The following is a 20094-nucleotide window of genomic DNA, read 5'->3' as shown; positions in this document are numbered from 1 at the left end:
TTAGAATAATGACCTTTTTTAAAAACCTGCAACCTACCTGTTAACCTCATGTCCAACATGGAGTCTGCTTGACATATTTTCCTCCTATCTTTCCTCTGTCTCTTCATTGAGATGAATGATAGACATGTGGAGGAAATAAGCAAAAGGGTATTTACAGGTGGTGAATTCTACCACAGCTAAGTTACATACATTTAGGTCTGCCTGCCTTAGCATGACGCCCTTGGGATGCTTATGGTCTTGAACTTAGGCTAAAGTTATTCTGACAATCACAGTTTATTGACACCTAATTCTGTAGCTACAACAAAAGTCCTAACAAATTGTTAAGTGCTTTTCTTTGCTTAGTGGAAGAGTGAAGACAAGACTTGTCAGCTAGATAAATGTCCAAGGTCTGATGATTCCTTAGGCAGAATATTGCTAGCCCTATTGAATCACCAAGTGAACTGTAAGCACAGCCTATGCATAAAATACTGTGTTGGCTCTGCTTCGGTAAAACCAGGAAAAGAATGATCTCCTACCTCCATCACTACCATAGCACCCTGTGCCCTCCATAATCTGCTCCAGGGCATTGAGGGAACACATACTTGGGACTACAGGAGTGGAATTGTCAGTGGAGTTTATCAGGGCTAAAGCCATGCCAGCTTCAAATATGATATTAATTGTTGATATTATTGATATTATTCCATATGGTCCTGTGTGATGTTATTCCAATTCTGTGATGGCTTTACATGTGCCTTAAATGTGTTCCTCCCAGTCTTGCCATATGAGAGACAGAGCTAGCCATTGATTTAGAACAGAAATTCAATTTAACATATACCAAGGAACTGGCTCCCCAAATTGAGTTATAATGAAAATGTATGTAATAGCTGTGGTTTGAAATGTGGTTTAATGTGGTGTCTCACATTAAAAATGAATTTGACAAAACCAGGAACATTACAGCTTGACCCTCATTACTGAGAAAATATGATGAACATTATTTTTACATACATTTGATTGCTATGTTGATCCTTAGTTCACTTATGGAAAAAAGGGTCTATAATTGGAGGTAGAACATGAGGGTCAAAATCCATTAGGTGTGTATTAGCAAAATGCATAGCATATTTATGTAGGTCTTTCTTTTAGTGCTGGAATCCAACAGGGTTGTTAACATCCTACCAGTTCTCTTTTGCCCCACTGATAATGTTGTATGAGCAGCCACTACCACTTACACACTGATAATTTAGGCCTTCTGGGGCAACCTGAAACAACCAGAAACACTTGGTTCTGGATGGCAGTAGGTCAACAGAACTTACATAAAGGAGCTACACCAACCTGCCTCCTTTCAGAATGAGCATTTTCACTCACTTTCAGGGCCTCCTCTAGGAAGCAGTGGGTCCCACTTGTATAGTGCAATCAGTAGGACCCAGCACTTGCAAAAGGGAATTGGTGGGGGCATCAGCATCTTCTTGGATATTGCCTATAGTTTAAAAAACAACAACAAACCTATTGCAGCTTTCAAGGTGACCATGGATTCAATGGGCACCTTTTCTTGTTTGCACTTAATGCAAGCTACTATTCCATTGTATGTTCAGTCTCTAGGGAACAGGAGAATACGAGTGGATGTTGCTGATCAAGCTCAGGATAAAGGTAAGAACCATGGCTCAGTAAGCAGAGGTCATCTTGTACCAGTTGAATTTATGCCTCGTGGTTACACAGTGACACAGCCAGATGGACAACTTTCCTCTCACGTGCCAGCAAGCCATTTCAGAATGAAGCTGAAAACAAAGTAGGGACTTGCTTTGGTTGTGTTAGTTTCTGCAGTCCTCATTGCAAGGGTACTAAGCTAATAAGTAACATGGCTGAAATTTCCAGGACAGAAAGATTGATGTGTAAACTAATAAACAAAGGAGAAGTGGAAATGTTTTCATAATATGTGGTTGGGGGTGCTAAGTATTTATATAAGCAAAATATTTCTAAAACTATTTGGAAACTGGATTTCTGAGACTCTCCATGACAGAATCCTTAGAAACTTTCCTGCTTTGGAAATAGAAGGGTATGTTTTTCTCATCCCTGCTTAGAATTGCTTTCTTTGTCAAAATGCCATTGGTGTTTTTGCACTCTACCTTTTAGCCATATCTGATATATCAAATTAGTGCTCAGCCACCAGAGCTGGCTCCCTTTTCACACCAATACTCCACTCTAAACAGCTTTTGTCTGGTGTTGCTTACAAATGCTCTATTTCCATGTACCTTTTGGAAAGAGGGCCACCATTCTGTCCTTTCCATCACAGTCTTTTGAAAGGAAGGAGCACACACTCATTAGCCCAGGAAAAAAATCATTGATGTAAGTGAAGTGTTGATGTTTTATCTATGTTATATTTTATTGTATTTTAACTATGTGAGCCGTCCTGCGGCTTTCATGACAGGACGGCATATAAATACTTTAAATAAATAAAGTGAACCAAGTTGCATGTATCACTGTTGAATACTACATGAGCATGTTTTGATTGAGAGCTGTAGAAAAATGTGAATTTTTCTGTGTGTGCTTCTTAACAGTGGGATCAATTTTTGTTCCTTCTGCAGACAGGGATGATCGCTCCTTTGGAAGAGATCGTGATCGCAACCGGGATTCAGAGAGATTTGAGTCAGACTGGAGGGCTCGTCCTGCCACAGATAGCTTTGATGACTACCCTCCCCGTAGGAGCGAGGATAGTTATGGGGACAGTGAGTTCATGACCAGTTTGTCTGCAATGCCCATGGCCCCAGGCTAAAATGCTACCTTTTCCCACATCTTTTCCTAGTTTACTATGAGCTTCAATGACTAGTCATGCACTAGTCCCCTGCTGCATCTCCTTGAGCCCTGGGCAAGCACATTACAGGATCACAGCTTTAACAAATCTTCTGTTTTTGATGTAAATTACCTTTGTATGCTTCCTGTCCATTAGGGAGCATACCCTTAAGACCATCCGGGGTCCAGTCTGGCCCTTTGGCTTTGAAATAAATGAGATGCCATTCTAATACCTCAGCAGCAGCTTCCTAGTTCTCTTGCAAACCAAAGAGGGATGCTTTTAGAATGTGAGTATTAAATCAGATTCCCTCTGAATTTCAGTGCTCCTGTTGAGGAAGTGCACTTCCTCCATTGTTCTTATTCGAGCAGTGGCTATTCCTGCTCAACAGTTTCAGAGCAAGTTTGCAGTGGTCTTCATTTGGAAAAGCAAATGAGCACAGTTTAAAATACTTTGTTTGATCTGTGGCTGTAAGTAAGTCAAACCGTATTTCAGATTTCACAATTTCTTGTAATAGCTGAGATTGAATCAAGAGTCCCTTGTTTAGACCTCACCTCTTCCATGAATTCCTTAGATCCCTGAGACCATCTGCTTTCTCAGACCTGTGTTCACCTCTCTCACATTTGCAGGATGGAGATGATACTACTCTATCTTACAGGGCACTTTAATAGCATCGATGTACAATGTCCAAAAGGTTAAGGCATGCTGAAAGGCATTCTCTGCTACCTCATAGTTGTGGCCTTTCTTCTTTCCTGGAGAAGTATAGCCATGTTCTAGAGGTAATTCAAGATCTGCTTTCACCAAATTACCTACTGTGAACAATAGAGTACAAATGTAAATGTTTTCCCACAGTGCAAAGTAAAACAGAAATATTTCTTACCCAAATGCTGTTAGTCAGAGTTTCAGCCATGAGCTATATGGTGTCTAAACCCTCTCCCCTCCCCTCTCCCCTCCCAAGTAAAGCATGCTTTTAAGAAAAAGCCACTGCTCTTTTTCTGTCTTGTATGCACTCTACTCTTTTTTCCATCTAGGGTATCGTGACCGTGATCGCTATGATTCAGATCGGTACCGTGATGGTCCCCGAAGAGACATGGACCGTTTTGGGGGCAGAGATCGTTATGATGACCGTAGAGAATATGATAGAGGAGGTACTGTGGATCACAGGTTCTGGGGTTTAAATATAATTTTGCACAGGGTCCTTGTTTTAACAATAGCTTATGTTACAGTAGCCTGTGTTGTCCATGCCCCCTCTTGTTGTTACTGGTGTGAAATTACTGGGGTGCAACCCATTTTGAATTTAGGTCCTTGGAGCCTAGAATGCATTTTTCCCTTGATGCTGAATGTAACTGGAATTAGGATATTAGAGGCAGAGATTAAGTACAGAGAAATTGTTTGCTGAAGAGCTTATTGGATGAGTTTTGCTTTCAGTTATTGCTGTAGATGTTGAAAAGAAATTGTGTCTACCCTCTGTTCAGATACATCCAGCATAGCACATGGTGCTTATTTTTCTTTGTGTGCAACACTCTGTCATGTCACCTGGATAATATTAACTATTATATTGTTTTCGGGTTCATTGATGATGAAGCTAAGCTACTTTTGAGTTCTTTGTAACTAATGTTTTTTTTCTGGTTTTTCTTGGTGGTGATGCATTGTTTTTCCTTGAACTTTGAGTGACTGGTGTTTGCATAATTGTCATACAGCATTTGAGTCCTAGCTAGTTATCAGTTTCTGTGTTCATTAAGCCTTGCTTTATGCAAAGTTTTGAACAGAAATAGTAGTTTTTCCTGAGATACCAATAAAGGGTCATCTACAGAGTCTTGTAAGCTGTATATGAACTCCTCCTAAAACTTTTATCTCGAGCAGCCATCTAGTTTTGTTTGGCTGCTGCTTGGTCAGAGACTTTGTTCCAGGGAGTTGGGAAAAATGTTTTCATCACTATTCCCTTTTGATATATGCCCCAGTGTGTTTCCCCTCTTTGACTTCTCTGAGGGCACCCTGGGGTGCTGCCCTAGAGATATTTTCTGGAAAAGTAGCCATGTTTGTTGCGGCAGAAAGAACAATAGAACTGTATAGAACCTCAAAACAATTTCTTTGATTTCAGAGTACCACTGTGCTTATCTTCAGATATAGCTTTTCTTCTGTTCTGCAAGAGAGCTGCTATAACTTCCCTCCCTTGCAGGTTACGACTCAAGGTCAGGCAGTGGCAGAAGAGCCTTTGGCAGCGGTTACCGTCGGGATGATGATTACAGGGGTGGTGGTGACCGCTATGAGGATCGTTATGATAGGCGGGATGATCGGATGGATAGGTGGAGCAGCTCACGGGATGACTATTCTAGGGATGACAGCCGGCGGGATGAGAGAGGTAGGTCCAGTGGGTTTGCTCAGTAGGAAGAGAATATGATTTGTTGGCTTTGCTGCCACTCTGTGGTGTGTTGCTGCAGATTGTACTTTTGTCTCTTATTTTTTGACATTTCCAAACTCAGGGGAGCCATTTTGAATTTAATATGAGGCCATGGCCAGTGCTTCACTCTCTCTCTTCTTTCCACCCCACTCCTAATCCATTATTGTGCCAGGCACATCAAAACATTTAAAAAGTAGTAGAAGTAATTATTTGGGAAATGGGAAATCCACCTTTGTAGGATGATTGTATAATGATTCATTGACCTGCTCCGCCCCAATCGACTTTTGTTCTCACTCTTACTAGGCTTTGGGATTCCCTGAGCAGTTTAAAAGCCATCTATCATTCAGCCTATGATCCCCTCCAGCTTATCTAGATAAACTAACCTTAAACACATTTTGTAAATCGCCTTGCTGTTAACTTTTCCTAATCAGTTGTAATTGAAATCAATTGCTTAGTTTTTTTTTGTTTTACCCTTTCTGCACTGTCAATTTTCTTCCATTTTTGCTGCCCTTTTTTTCCTAGGCCCCACTCAAAGGCCAAAACTGAATCTGAAACCAAGGAGCACACCCAAGGATGAAGACACATCTGTAGCTCCTGCAACTCAGTCTAGCCGTGCAGCTTCCATCTTTGGGGGAGCCAAGCCTGTGGATACCGCTGCAAGGGAGCGTGAAGTAGAGGAGAGGCTACAGAAAGAGCAAGAGAAGCTGCAGCGCCAGCTGGAAGATGATAAGCCCAGGCTAGAACGAAGGCCTCGTGAACGGTGAGTGGCAGACCAGGGTATGGCATGCAGAATATGCAGCACAGGATGTAGCTTGTCATGTTCTGTGCTAAACTGAACCAAGTGTGATGAAGCCTTAAGCTGCTAATCTTGCCAGAGGTGCCATAGATATGCCTACAGAACTATGAGGTTTTGTGGCGCTCCCTCAAAGTCTGCTCATCCAGTAGAACGTGCATTGTGCCACACTGCTCACTTTGCTTGAAACAGCTATATGTTAAGAGGGGGTAGATGTTAAGAACACAATGACCTGGTTCAGACATAACCCTCATTTAAATAAGACATGGCTCGCTATCATACCCAGGGTTTGTCTGTCAGAACATTGAACAAACCATGGCTTATTCAGTTCCTAGGTTTTTTTCATTCCTCCTTCAGTACTCCTTCCCTGTATCCCACCTGCCTTTACAGCACTTATATTGGCATATAAAGAGGCTCGAAGAGGGGCAGAAGGTTACTGCTCTTGCCTGCTGCCTCTATAGCCTTGCAAAACAACCCAATTATTCTAGGTTTGCTATTTGCACATAGCAATTCATCATTTAAATAATGTACAGTTCACAACCCAACAACAAACCATGGGTTCTCTTTGTGAGTTGTTTGTTGGTTCCAAATTCACACATAACGATAACCCACAATTCAGCAAATAGTGATTAATTAAGCCACAGTTTATTATGATGTGGAAACCAGGTAGTAAGCACATGTGTTAGACCCTGAGAATGCAAAGCTGGTCATGGTCTCTTCTGTACTATATTGCTACCTTATGTCAAGTGGACAAGCTAGCCTAATGCCAAAAAGCTGTAAGGCCAGTCGCATTATTTGCAAGCACCCAGCAGCAAAACTGTTTTATGCAGTACATGTGATCAGTAGCTCTTCCCTGCAAGCCGGGAACAAGCATGCTTTTCCCCAACTTGTGCCCCTCCATATATTTTGGCCTATAAGTCCAGTTGTTTCTTGCCATTGGTTATGCCAGCTAGGGCTAATGGGTGCTGTAAGTGAAAATATCTAGAAGACCACAGGTTCTCCTGCCCTGCTTTTAATCCCTCTGTGCTTTTTTCCACACTGAGCATAACAACCTACCATATTGAGCCACTGCTCAGCTTGATGGCCTGATGCTCTGCCAAGCTTCATTTTCTAAAATCTTTTCACTGAAGGTGTCAGGGACTGAACCTAGCCTTCAAGCATTTAAAGTAAGGGTCATAGCTCTACTGTAAAATGTTTCTCCTTGGACAGTTTAACCCAATGCTGCATTTTCAAAGAGAATGCTTCTGCGGGATTTCCCTTGTCCCTTTTCAAATTAATGACTTTTTCCATTTGTAAACATGCTGGGTGGCTCCTTGTGGTCCCCCCATCTATATGTGGTTCAGCTTAACTGCTGCTTAGTTTCTGTAGTGCTGCTCTATCACATCTTCTGTGATCATCCATTGTGTGGTTAACTCAATACCAAGAGGCTGAAGCCCCAGGCAGATTTGCCCAAGTTTCTGTGGGCTGCAGCATGCCCGACTCTCTTCTATAAAAGGTTTATTTGGACATTTGGCCTCTGTAGGAGCAAAGCTTCTGACGACAACTTCTGAGCAGTTGACTGTGTTGGATGTTACTGGCTTTTTGTGGAGTTCTGCATGCATGATTTCTCCACACATATAGTACAGTAAATTCTGCTTCTCTATACATGCTCTAGACACCCCAGCTGGCGTAGTGAAGATAATCAAGAACGGTCACGGACAGGGAGTGAGTCCTCACAGACCAGCAGTTCAAACCCTTCTGTGGGAACAGGCCCAACAGGAAGAAGTAAGTTGGAATTTGTGGTATCATTTGCTCAGCCCCAGGTTGATTCTGCCTGTTTCTGAAAAACCCTGTTACTTTCCTTGATTAGAGAAAGTCTTACTGCACAGATTTCTTAATCAGCAAAAGTTCAGCTTGGTTACAACTCCAATCTATAAAAACTTCGGAATGTGGGAATTCTTAATACTACATAATAAGCACTCTCCATAACAGAATTGACTTATCAGTTCTAAATAGCTGATTAGCAGCATAAGCAGCTGGTGTTCAGCGTGATCACCTGTTGTACATGAAATTTTGTGGAATGGGTAAGCAGTTGGATTGCAAGTGGCTAATGCTGTCCAACTGTTTTCATTGTGTTGTGTTTATGCCATTCATTTATTGGCAGCATCTGCTTGTGTGTGTGTCCACACAAAACATTTGAGTCATCAATCCTCCACCAAGCAAGTCCAGGAGTGGGGCATATCAGCATGATTGCCACTGTTTTGAAGACACTTCAAGCAGTGGCATCCAGTTTTTCTCAACAAGTGGGCCAGCAGGAAGGGGAGTGTGCCTGCCAACTTGGGTATTGCAGGGTGAAGGCAATCTGGGCATCCTCACCTAACAGAGCCTGAAGCATGTATAGCAGCATTTGCAAATTTGCACATCCAAGGCGCTTTGAGATGAATCTGGGGTGGCAGCTGGGATCACTGTGGAATAACCAAGGCAATTCCTGCCCACCTGTGCAGCTGCAAAAGTGGAAGTAAGGGTGGTCATTCATCATGATTTCCAGAGTTCACTGCCACATCTGCTTTTGTGATCAGATTTGTGAAAAACAGCTCTTTCTTTTTTTAAACTCAGCTTTTGTATGCTACTTAGCTAATTACTTGGCTTGGAATTTTCAGGTGACTCTGCTGGGGGCCTCTACATGCAATGTCAGTAGAGTGGAATGCTTCTTGATCCAGTAACATTCTAGCTTTCAGCTGAATAAGGGTCTAAGGCAGACCTGGGCATTGTACGGCCCGCGGGCCACATCCGGCCTGATGGCGGACCCTGACTGGCTCGCATGAGGTCACTGGCAAATTAAAAGTCAATGCAAATATATATCATCGTAATATAGATGCAAGCAATACAACTGCACTGCTTTTATTTTGAAGGATCTGCTAAATTGAATTGAATTTATTGCTTTTCATGTATGTTAGTGTTAATGTTTTTGTGAATATTCATTAAATAGTGTTGTTCTGTGCTCCACATTTTCATTGTATCATTGTAATGTTTCATTTACTGTTTTTATAGAGAGATATATATTGAGCAGAGCTGTAAGTGTATTGGTCCAGCCCTTAACAACTGTCAAAGTTTCTCATGTGGCCCCGTAGGAAAATTAATTGCCCACCCCTGGTCTAAGGGATAATTTACCTAGACTGGGTTTTGTTGGAGACTGGTCTGTGTTTGGTAAAGGATTTTCTCCTCTTGGAATGCCAAACCAGCCACCAGTGGTCAGTGACCAGAGTGGGGAAAATAATCTGCTATTGTATTCTTTTAAAGCATATTTAACAACCCTGAAACTCTTAACTATACATGATTTGTTGATTTTTAAGAGGATAAGGATCTATAGAGTTGCTTGTGGCATAAGCACAGTGTGGTGCCAGTGTGGTGTAGTGGTTAAGAGCATGGGACTGGGACTCAGATGATCTGGGTTCTAGTCCCTGCTCAGCCATGGAGCCAACTGGGTGACTTTGGACCAGTCACAGACTCTCAGCCCAACCTACCTCGCAGGCTGGTTGTGGGGATAAGATGGAGGAGGAGAATGATGTAAGCTGCCTTGAGCCCTTTGTAAGGAAAAAGGCAGGATATAAACCGATAAATAAATAAGCAAGCTGAGGAAGAGCTCTCTTTAGACTTTGGAATGAAAAATCTTTCTCTTCCTCTCCTCCCCCACTCAGCTGCTTTCTCACCTGCAGGAAACAAATTAGGTTTCAGCTGATGGGAAGACAAGTGGTAGGCTGGTTTTACTTTTTAAAATGACCATTTTATTCCCACTCTCCTACCACTATCTTTTGCTGCCATCAACTTCATAATCCCTATTCCAACCTGTATATTTACTGAAGCTGGCTAGTAGCACTGAGTTAAACTACAAGGTTACATACATAGCTCATATATGGCAGACACTGTTAGGCACAGCATAAACTTCTGTCTTGGCTTCCACCCTTTAGGATGGACAGACAGCTTCCTAGTTGCCATTGCACTAAAATACTGGATTTTCCAACAGTTTCCTGCGGGCTGTTGTCACTTTTGCCCCAGGGAACAACCAAAAAATCTCGCATCCAAATTAAAAGTAAGCAGAACTTCTCCAGACAATGGAATTATGTATCTAATATACTTAATCTATTATTTCTGCATTGTGGATCAAACATCAAATCTGGCGGGTTCTGTAAGTATGTGCTACAAATTTGCTAGGTGATCTCATTGTACTGAAACATGCAAGCTAGCTCAGAAACATTGGATAATTGATCAAGAAAAATGCTTTCGACAATATGGCTTTCAGTAAAAGCCAGCTTTTTGCCTGTGTTGACTCATACTGTGTGCCCTTCTAGCTACACGAAGGAGGGAAAGTGAGAAATCATTGGAAAATGAAAGCATCAGCAAAGAAGATGAAGGTTTATCTCCCACATCTAAGAGTCCCAGGGAAGAGAAGCTTCCTCTGAAAGTGATGCCAGCTCCTCCACCGAAAGAAAACGCCTGGGTGAAACGCAGCAATTCACACCCAGCACGCTCACAGAGCTCCGACTCAGATCAGCATTCCCCTACAAGGTGAGAGTCTCTCCAGGATGGAGTATGCTGTATGTTTTTATTCCATCTTTTAAAAAATCAGTCGCTTTGTCTGATTTGTCGCAGAGAAGGGTGGCATGCTATCCTTAAGACTTGATAGAAGTTTTAAAAATGTAGAGGTTTTTAGTGAGTACAGTTAAGTAATATTTTGAAAAAATGCTAGAACCAGGTGCAGGGTAGACACCAAAATAAGCCTTGATTCAAATGTCTGGAACTTGTGATTTTGAAGTCTGCATATCAAGACACTTCTTTACTGGCTTGCAGATGTTTCTTTCACAGCTTTGTATCTAAACAAAAATATCAACAGTTTTGAAACAAAAATACTGTAGAGCAGGTGCAGAGACCTGTGGCCTTGCATATAATACATCTGGAAGGCCATTGGTTTTCTGCTTCTGCTATACAAAAAGTACTACTCTGTAATCTGGCATCTACAGCCTTTATGTAAATAACACCCATGTTGTACCATCTGGGGCTGTTTAGCTTAGAGAAAATGTGAGTAAAGGGAAACATCATAATGGTGTACAAAATAATGTGTGGATATGGAAATATTTTTCTCCAGCTTGCATAATACAGTGGTTCCCTGGCTCACAAACTTAAATCCATTCCAGGACTCTGGTCATGAGTCAAGTTAAATTTCCCCATAAGGTTCAGCGTAAATAAGGTTAATCCATTCTGTAACTATTTTTTTTAATCAGAAAAATGTAAAGCAAAGTGACAAAGAACAACAAAGATCGCGGCCATCTCTCCGCCCCCCCCCCCCCAGCACGACCGCGATCGTGCCCGTCATCACTGCAGGCGCTCATCATCCCAGCGCGCAGGAGGGGGGGAGATGGGCGCAATTGCGGGTGCACTTGGGGGAGAGATGGGCGCGAACATGGGCACGCTCGGTGGGGGGGAGACGGGCGCGATTGTGCTGGGTGGGGGGATGGCCGAGATAGCGGTTGTGCTCCTGCAGGAAAGACGAGCACAATCACGGGTGCACCCCTGCAGGAAAGATGGGTGCGATCTCGGCCATCTTCCCCCCCCCCCGCCCCCAGCACAGTCATGGCCATCTCCCTACTCTGGGGGTGGGGGGAGATGGCCGCGATTGCAGCCGCCACCCAATGTGGAGTTCACAACCTAAGTCAAAATTTTTATGCAATTTTTGTTCGTGACCCGATTTGGTCATGAACTGAGGCATTTGTGAGCTGAGGTACCACTACCAGAATGCAGTGGAGCCATCCCACTAAGCTGACTGGTGGGTAGTTCTTCACATGGCCTGTGTATAGTTAACTGTGGGATTAACTAACATAAGAGTTATCAATTGTGACCATCACTTGTGATGGGTTTCAACAGGGACTGGGCACAATTTGTAGAGAAGAAAGTTATCATTGTCTGTATGCTGCCTCTAGTATTGGGAACCAGCTGCTTCTCGATACTGGCTACTAGGCAACATGAGTGCTGTGGCATTCATGCCCCACCTGTGAGCTTTCCACAGGCAGCTGGTTGGCAAGTACGTGAATAGAATACTGGGCTAAATTAGGCCTTCAGTCTGACCTAGCAAGTTCCATAGGTGTAACACATGGATTCAGGCTATCTTATGAAGAATGCTCTTAGCAAGTGTTTTGAGCAAGATCATCCTGGTGGTTCTATCGTATCTTTTGAGGCCATTTACACATTTCAAGTGTCTTATGGCAGAGTGGGGTTTTTTTTCGGGGGGGGGGAGATGCTGTTAGTTTTTATTCCTTTGCTCTCCAGGCTAAAGGACTAAAAGAGCTTCTGTAGAAATATTAAACCTCTAATGTAGAACAGAGATAGCTACTGCTTCAATATTCAGCATGTACCTGTTTTAGAAGTGTCAATTCTTTTGTTTCATATATGCTCTGTTATAGTGGCAGCCGGGCTGTGCCATCCCTACCATCAGAAGATGGAGTGCCCCCTAAGAACACCCCAAGGAAAGGTAAAGTTAGCATGTAGAAACTTGCATGTAACAACTTTGGGGAAGAGAGGTAGCCACGACAATGCAGGCTTTCCATTCTGCTATTATTGTGCATGCCATTACCCAAGAAGATCTTATTTTTAATGTGTCGAAAATGTGTTTCTTTTAAGGAGAAGTATGATGGCTTTTTCGGCATCTGAATTTTACAAGGAAAAGCCAATATTTCCTGGATGTTCACGGAGAGTCCATGGAAAGTGAACAGTTCCTAGTGTAACTTATCCCTACAAGTGTCATTCTTGAGTGTTGTTTTCTTGGTTACCAGGAGAGGGCAACAGAATTTTCTTGGGAGTTTAGTTAAGCCCATTTGAGAAACTTCTGTTTGTTTCAGTTCTGGTTTCTGTAACATTCCTCTGTTCAGTCTAGTTCTTGGTCTGTACCTGTTTTAGAATAATTTTCCATCTCACTAGCAGAAGATCCTCTTACATTTGTGTCAGCAATACTTGACTTGTCAGAACAGCTGTGCCAGCCTCAGTATACCCAGAAGCTACTGTTAGCATCTGGGGCTTTCCTCCAACAGCTGCCTCTGGGGAGGTGTTGGAGACAGCAAAGAGGAAGGCCTTTCCAGTGATTCCCCCCTCCAGCTATTGTACAAGCTCCCCATTAAAGCCAGCCTGGCACCAGTGCTACTATTCTTCCAGCACCAGGTTAAGACTGTCCTCTGGTCCAAAGGCATTTAATAGCTCTAGACAGTATATTGGAGTGTTATGCCAGCTGCTTAACTGATCTAGTTATTTCTGTTATTTGTATTTTATGTTGTATTTTTACCATGTGTTCTTGTAAACCAACCAGAGAGCTTTGTATTGGGTGATTATAGCATTTTTAATAAAGATTTTTATTAAGATTTTAAACTAAAAACTAAAAACATCAATCATCAAATACATCGGACGTGCTGGGTCAGCCCCCTACAACATATCTTTTTAACATTCTATAATCATATTCAGATCAATTTATAAAAATTTTAAAAAATCTTTAAATCTAAGCCAAGTCCCGTTTCTCCAGCCAGTCATAAAAAAGGTCCCAAGTTTGATAGAAGTCAGTATCTTCTTTCTCCTTCAGTGATAGAGTCAATCTGTCCATTTCTGCACAGTCCAGAATCTTTTTTAAAATCAGTTCCTCAGTGGGTAATTCCTCACTCTTCCAGTATTGAGCAAGCGCAATCCTCACCGCTTTGATTAAATGTAACATCAAATACATTTCTTGTTTGCTAATATCTTCCGGTATAATGCTTAACAAGAAAATTTCAGGTTTAAAAGCTGAGGGTTTTTGTAGCATTTCCTCAAGCCATTTATGTATTTTAATCCAATACTTTTTCACATATTCACAGGTCCACCACATATGGTAAAAAGTACCCACATTATGTTTACATTTCCAACATCCGTTTGACATATTTGGAAACAGCTAATCGACTTGGTGACAAATACCATCTATAAAACATTTTATATAAGTTTTCTTTATACAAAGTTGCTGAAGTTACCTTAGTATTTCTCTCCTATAGCTTTTGTCACTTTTCTAATTCAATATTATATCCAAAATTTTGTGCCCATGTTATCATAGTTTCCTTAATGGGTGATTATAGCATTAATAATCATAATAAACATATTTGATGGGGAAATGGCATGGTGTAGCCATACTTCTTTGCCTGTGAAAATAGATACTTGTACTTCCATCCTATGCACATTTATTCCGAAATAAGTTGCATTGTTTTCAATAGAACTTATACCAGGGTAAGTGTGTATAGGATTCCAGCTTTCATTTCTTCTCACTTCAGACAAGGACAATATAGGTTGCCGCAAAAAGATTCATTTCTGTCATCATGATGTCCCCAAATCTAGGTGCTGAGCAAGTGACTAATTACAGTTGGAGTTAAAAGTTATAAGGAAGTAATATGAAGAATTATCTATCTATCTATCTATCTATCTATCTATCTATCTATCTATTTATTTATTTATAACACTTTTATGCCATCCCCATCGCAACGAAGCCTCGGGGCGGCTCACAACAGAAACAAAATACAGAAATACATAAATAATAATAATATAACAATAAAAAATTATTTAAAAACCCATGGTGCATCTCAGCTAAAATTTTTAAATCCTATAAATACAAATAATTTAACAATTAAAATAAGTTCTAAATAAAAAGGTCTTAGCCTGGCGCTGAAAAACAAATAACGATGGTGCCAGGCAGACCTCTCTGGGGACCTCTCTCTCTAGACCCACAATTGCGGGAGGGAGCTATAATTTAGAATTTGATAATTTTAAAGACCATTTATTCTTGAAGTAAGCACATCTACAAGCTCTTCCACATTTCTAAAGAAAAAAAGAGGAATCAGCAAACTGAAAGCAAGCATTATAACTGGTGCCCTGCCATAAGTTTTATAGAATTAAAGTTTAATTGCAAGCAGATGGGGCTAATATTTATGTACCTGGGTGAATTGACTTGGGTATTCTATTAGTAACCCTCTTATATATGAATGCAGATGCAGATATTTGCCATTTTCAAAGCTTCAAGCAAGCTGGATTAATGAAAATATTCTCTCTGCGATTTTCAGGAGATGAAAACAGACCTGATGGGGGACAAGAGAGTGGTCCAAAAGGCCGAAATGAGAGCCTTGGCCATGGTCCTGGAGATGGAGGCAGCAGAGACCATTGGCAGGATTCAGAAAGGTATAGCTGAAATCGTATCCCACTTGTTCTGACTCTAATTTTGTTGTTGGGATATGTGTGTTCCCATTAATCTCCATATTTCATAAAGGAGTCTAGCCATCCAGCCCTCAGCCAGAACTTTTGTGCCCAGAAACAGGCAGCTAAGGATATGCGGCATCAGTGAAATTTTGCACACCAGACTGCTAGCACCATCATGCAGTACGACACATTGCTGTCCATAGCAGCACGGACTCTCAGTTGTCCAGATCACTTTTCATAGTGGGTGGCTGTGGATTGTCTGCCACTGTGCCTTGGAACAACAGAAATATGATTTTCATTGACAGAGTTTTTCTTTGCACAAACCTCATGCACTAGCTGTTGTGTTAACATGGCAGTGCTTTTCCTTTTCAGAAAAGAAAGCAAGAAGGAGCATGACTTGAGATCTGCACCTGAGCCAAAGACATTCGAAGAGAACCCTACCCCTGTAAGTACTGGATCTACTGATATTTTAGACTGCTGTCAATCAAATGCAAATAGAATTAGGTGGCAGGTCTCCAGGGTGAAATGAGCTAGAACGTAGTGGGACTCGGTTCCCGTTCATTTGGGCGTCACTCCCATTAGCCACCTAGGGATGCCGTTGGTGGAATAGGTGGCATATAAATATATTAAGTAAGTAATTGGTAATCTAAGTTGGAAATAAAGCCATGCATTGTATTTGGTGATGCCACTGCTGGGACTGTATTGTCTTCAGCCAATGCATTTTTCTTAGTAGCATTTATGGTCCTGGTACCCTTGGAACTGGTTCTCTTGGCTGCTTTTGCCAGAATGGGAGCAGCTGCCTACACCTTCCAGTACCTTCTTGCACCTGAAGAGGACACAGGGTTTGGCAGATAATGAAGCTGTGCTTCTGTGTAGTCTGAAGTGTTGGGTCCTGTATAATCTTACAAGCTAAGTAGGGTCAGGCCTGGTTAGAATCTGGATGGGTGACTTGAGTATATAATTCTAGGGTTGTAATTCCCTCATGGGGCTTTGACTACGGGCAGTTTAGAAATGTAATCACTGGGTTGCAAATTAGACAGTTCAAATTTGTACATGTTTTAACTTTATATTTTAAATTGTAATTTTTTGTTTTATAATTAGTTCTAAGATAATGTGCCTTACTTTAATTGTGATGCTTCTGACACAAAGACAGAAAATTGGATTGCACATGGCTGTAAAACCATGTTGCCTAGAGTCACTGAGGAGGGATGTATCCATTTTTTAAATTCTGAGGTGGAAACAGAGAAAACAAACTCTAGTTACATCTTCCGGTCGAAGACTATGTTCATCCTCAGTGGTAGAGCATCAGCTTGGTAGACGGAAGGTACTTAAAAAGCTCTTGAGTAGCAGAGATGTGGAGGAGCCCTTGAGCCCAGGAAAAGCATTTGAGCCAATGCTCGCTGTAATTCAGCTTCTTGCATTCAAGCTTCTTGAATTCTGGGGGCATAGGTGATACTCTGTTTCTTTGCCACTATTTATTTATATTTATATCCCACCTTTTTCCTTCAAGGAACTTGGGAGGTAGCTTACAATAATCCTCCTCCTCTCAGTGTTATCCTCACAAGAACCCAGTTAGATAGGTTAGGCCGAGAGCTGTGAGCTTCATGGAGAAGACAAGAACCTAGACTTCCTGAATTCCAGTTCAACAGTATCCATTACAGTGGCCCCCAGAAACTTATGGTGTAATTGTTTACTGAGTACTTGTTTCTTTTTTCAAGGGGGCAAATCAGTGCAAGGGTGAGTAGGAAGGAGACAGTACCAGGAGAGCTAGGTGTTGTCTTGCCTAGGTTTTGGATCTGTTCATATGCGAAGAATCTGAGTCATGAAGCCTTTGCATTTGTCTATCCCATAATAGATCTTGCCTCTTAAAGGGTAGGAATCTTATTTTTTTCCCTCATTAGCAGCCCTATGGGTCATCCTTGGAGCTTCATAGCTGGAGATTCAGACCCAGATTTCCCCTGTCCAAGGCCACAGTGTTCTGTCCACTTAGAACACACTAGCTTTTTACCTGTCTGAAGTACTTAAAAAGCAAGAGCTAGTACTTCTCCCACCCCACCTTCTACCTAAGATTTGAAATGAGTTATAGGATCACAGTAGCACATGGTGTCTGCCACCCTATTTGGATAATGGTTGTAGAAGAGCCTTAAGTGCCTAGTGAGGAGAGCTGTTTAACACTTCTTCTTTCCTTTGCAGAAATTTAGCTGTGCTAGCAAGTATGCTGCTTTGTCGGTGGATGGTGATGATGAAGCCGAGGGAGATGAGTATGCTGACTGAATTCTCCAGCCCCTCCATGTCATCTCCTAACCGGTTGCCACCCAGGAACATTCAGAGAGCAAAACCAAACTTTTATTCAGACAAGACAGAAAAATAAAAGCCTACAAGTCAACACACCCTTGGAGAGACCTTTCTTAAACCTTTCTTTAAAAATATGAAAAGTGATACAGTTTCTCTTGCATGCTGCTGCAGCCTTTAAAGTATTGAACTAACTGGAGAAATCCCTGCAAAAAAAAGTGTAGCAGGAGCAGAAATGGCAGGTGTCTTTACGCAAAAACAAAGCAAAAGGAATAGGCCCAGTGTGTGTCTCAAATGTGACTCCTCAGTTTTTGATCACATCCAGAGCCCATGTCTCTCCCTTTAACAAGTTAGTGCTTTAGCAGGCAGGTGCATGTGAGTTTGTGCACTGGGGACTTGGGCAGCTAGGAACTGTCTCTTTCCCTCTTGCCTGCTTAAGTGTCTTCTGGAGTGTAATGCAAAATTAATATTCTTGAATTGCAGCAATGGGGAAGGAGAGCAGTCTTGTCTTAATGGCCAGAGGAAGGCTTCCAAAGTAGAGAGTTGCATCTCTGTGCAACAAGTAACCCCTGAGCTTAGATGCAAGCTTTTCCCTTTAGTTGGAATGCAGTAGGTGCATTGTCCAGCTGTCTTTAATATCCTGCGGACGTGGGGACTTCCCGACAGCACTAAGGCTGAGCAGTGGGGCTTTGTTCCTCTTGCCAGCCTCAGAGCTGATCCAGTGTTGTATCTCCACCATTTTCCAACTTGTGGACTGCTGACGATTGTCTCTTTGTAGAAAGCTACTTTCTACATGGTTCAATTAACATGGGCAGACACTTTCCACAGCAGTGGTTGCTGGCCCTTTGCAATGCTGGGTGGAGACTGCTGTTACATTGAACCACTCAGAGTAACTTTTTATATGTCACAGTCTCCACCATATGAAATTGGCACTTGAAAACTTCCCTGCAGGGAGCTGCAATATATAAAGGAACTGCTGGATTTATGGAAAGCAATAGTTGAGAGAAGTTTCTGGAGACTAGTAAGTTTCCTTGGAGTTTTTTCTATCCCTTCCCCATCTGGCCCCTGTTAATCACTGAGGTTCCACCACAGACATTGTCACAAATTTAAATAGCACCCTTTTTAGTATTGGGCACTGTTTAAAGTTAGCAAGAGTAATTGAAGGTCTGGCTGGGCATCTTTCACTGTTGCATCATGTTACTGCTCAACTTCCATCCTCCAGCTTGGGCAAGTTGGGTGCACAGTATGGCTGGCAAATTTTCTTCAGCTCTTACGTAAAGGGTTGACTTCTAGCCCCCAGATTTTCCTTTAAATATAATGCCTACCAGCACCCCGCACCATTAAAGGCTGTACTCTGGCAGAAATCCCATCCATCTGTTGTCATTAATGGGGAGGGGAAATATAAATCGTAGCACAGTGGAACTCTGAACTAACACAAGATGTTAATAGCCGAGTCTCAAAAGCATGCTTCCATGGAGACCATCTGGCTAGAAGGAGTGGTTAGCTTTATGAAGCGTGCATACACTCACCAAGGAGCTGTCACATTTTGGATTGTTTGGGGAGGAGAACAGTATGGCTTTGCTCTTGAAACAAACCCAGCTGAGGCAGATGGAAGATTTGGTGTGTTGTAAAGCTGCAGTGGTTGGTGTCTTGCTTCAGTAACTTTTAGCCACAGTTTAAGTCCTTTGAAATTGAGAGAGATTGGTATGTCCCATGGGCAGGATGTAAAGGATGGCAGGAGACCCTGCTGAGAGCAGAGATGGATTTGAAATGCAATATTGCTTTGAGTCTATGAAACACTGTGGGGGATGGGACTATATTTGAGGTAAACTGCTAATTTGCATACTGCAGAAGCATTTTCTTCCCTCCTCTTGCATATCTTGCTCGCTCGCTCTCTTTCTCTGTTATCAGGACAGGTTCACAAGTGGATTGAGGTGCATTTTACACATTCTGGAGACATGTAAAATTTGTACAAAATAACTTCTATGAAAATGATTTGTAATCTGTGTGGACTTCCTGGGAGATGTCTTTTATTATGTAAAATTCCTCCTCCCTCCCCCTCCTGTTTTTTTTTCTCCAAATAAAACTAATCTTTAAAATAATGCTTCAATGCCAAGAGGTCCTTTGCAAAAGATATCTGTTCTTTGGCAATCTGTGGACTAGGAAGATTGTCTTAGGATTTAAGTCATGGAAGATTCCCTTCCTTTCATTTGTACAGGTTTCTGGAAATGCTTGCTTCTTTAAAGCAATGCTTTTTAAGCTGTTTGGGAGGTTCCACAATGAGAAGGTGGGTCATGATGGGGAAGCCTTCACAAAAAACAGCTTTCCTGCTATTACTAGGGAGGATTAAGCTGTATTCTAGGTTACATTCATTCAGATGACGACAGTGGCCAGTATCCTGAGTAAAGTCTGTGTACACCCCAGGAGAGATAAGCTGTGTAACCCTCTGCAAAGAAATTGATAAGCAAAGGGTTGCATCTAAGTCTGAAAGCCTCTTGCTTTAAAGCTCCTAACTCCACATAGTGCAAAACTTTATTAGGCTGATGCAAAGATCACAATAAATACGCACGCTTTCAAGATCCTCAGATGTCTTCCTCCCGCTAGAGAATATAAAAAGCAGGT

General features: G+C 41.9%; 1 protein-coding gene across 1 annotated transcript in view; it reads left to right on the top strand.

The window, feature by feature from the left end:
• EIF4B (eukaryotic translation initiation factor 4B) overlaps positions 1–19574 on the top strand; it is a 43281-nt gene extending 23707 nt beyond the window's left edge. Inside the window, exons 5-15 of the mRNA XM_044443073.1 lie at positions 1569–1623; positions 2559–2699; positions 3793–3909; positions 4941–5123; positions 5685–5922; positions 7610–7719; positions 10284–10500; positions 12390–12457; positions 15048–15162; positions 15553–15625; positions 17374–19574. Coding sequence (XP_044299008.1) covers positions 1569–1623; positions 2559–2699; positions 3793–3909; positions 4941–5123; positions 5685–5922; positions 7610–7719; positions 10284–10500; positions 12390–12457; positions 15048–15162; positions 15553–15625; positions 17374–17454 — 1398 coding nt within the window. The 3' untranslated portion in view covers positions 17455–19574. The remainder of the gene's footprint in view (positions 1–1568; positions 1624–2558; positions 2700–3792; positions 3910–4940; positions 5124–5684; positions 5923–7609; positions 7720–10283; positions 10501–12389; positions 12458–15047; positions 15163–15552; positions 15626–17373) is intronic.
• Positions 19575–20094: the final 520 nt, after the last annotated feature.

The sequence above is a fragment of the Varanus komodoensis genome, unplaced genomic scaffold (genome assembly GCF_004798865.1).
Source record: "Varanus komodoensis strain SLA01 unplaced genomic scaffold, ASM479886v1 scaffold41, whole genome shotgun sequence".
In the NCBI taxonomy this organism is placed as follows: domain Eukaryota; kingdom Metazoa; phylum Chordata; class Lepidosauria; order Squamata; family Varanidae; genus Varanus; species Varanus komodoensis.
The sequence above is the reverse complement of the archived record's forward strand: the minus strand, read 5'-3'. Positions and strand labels throughout refer to the sequence as shown.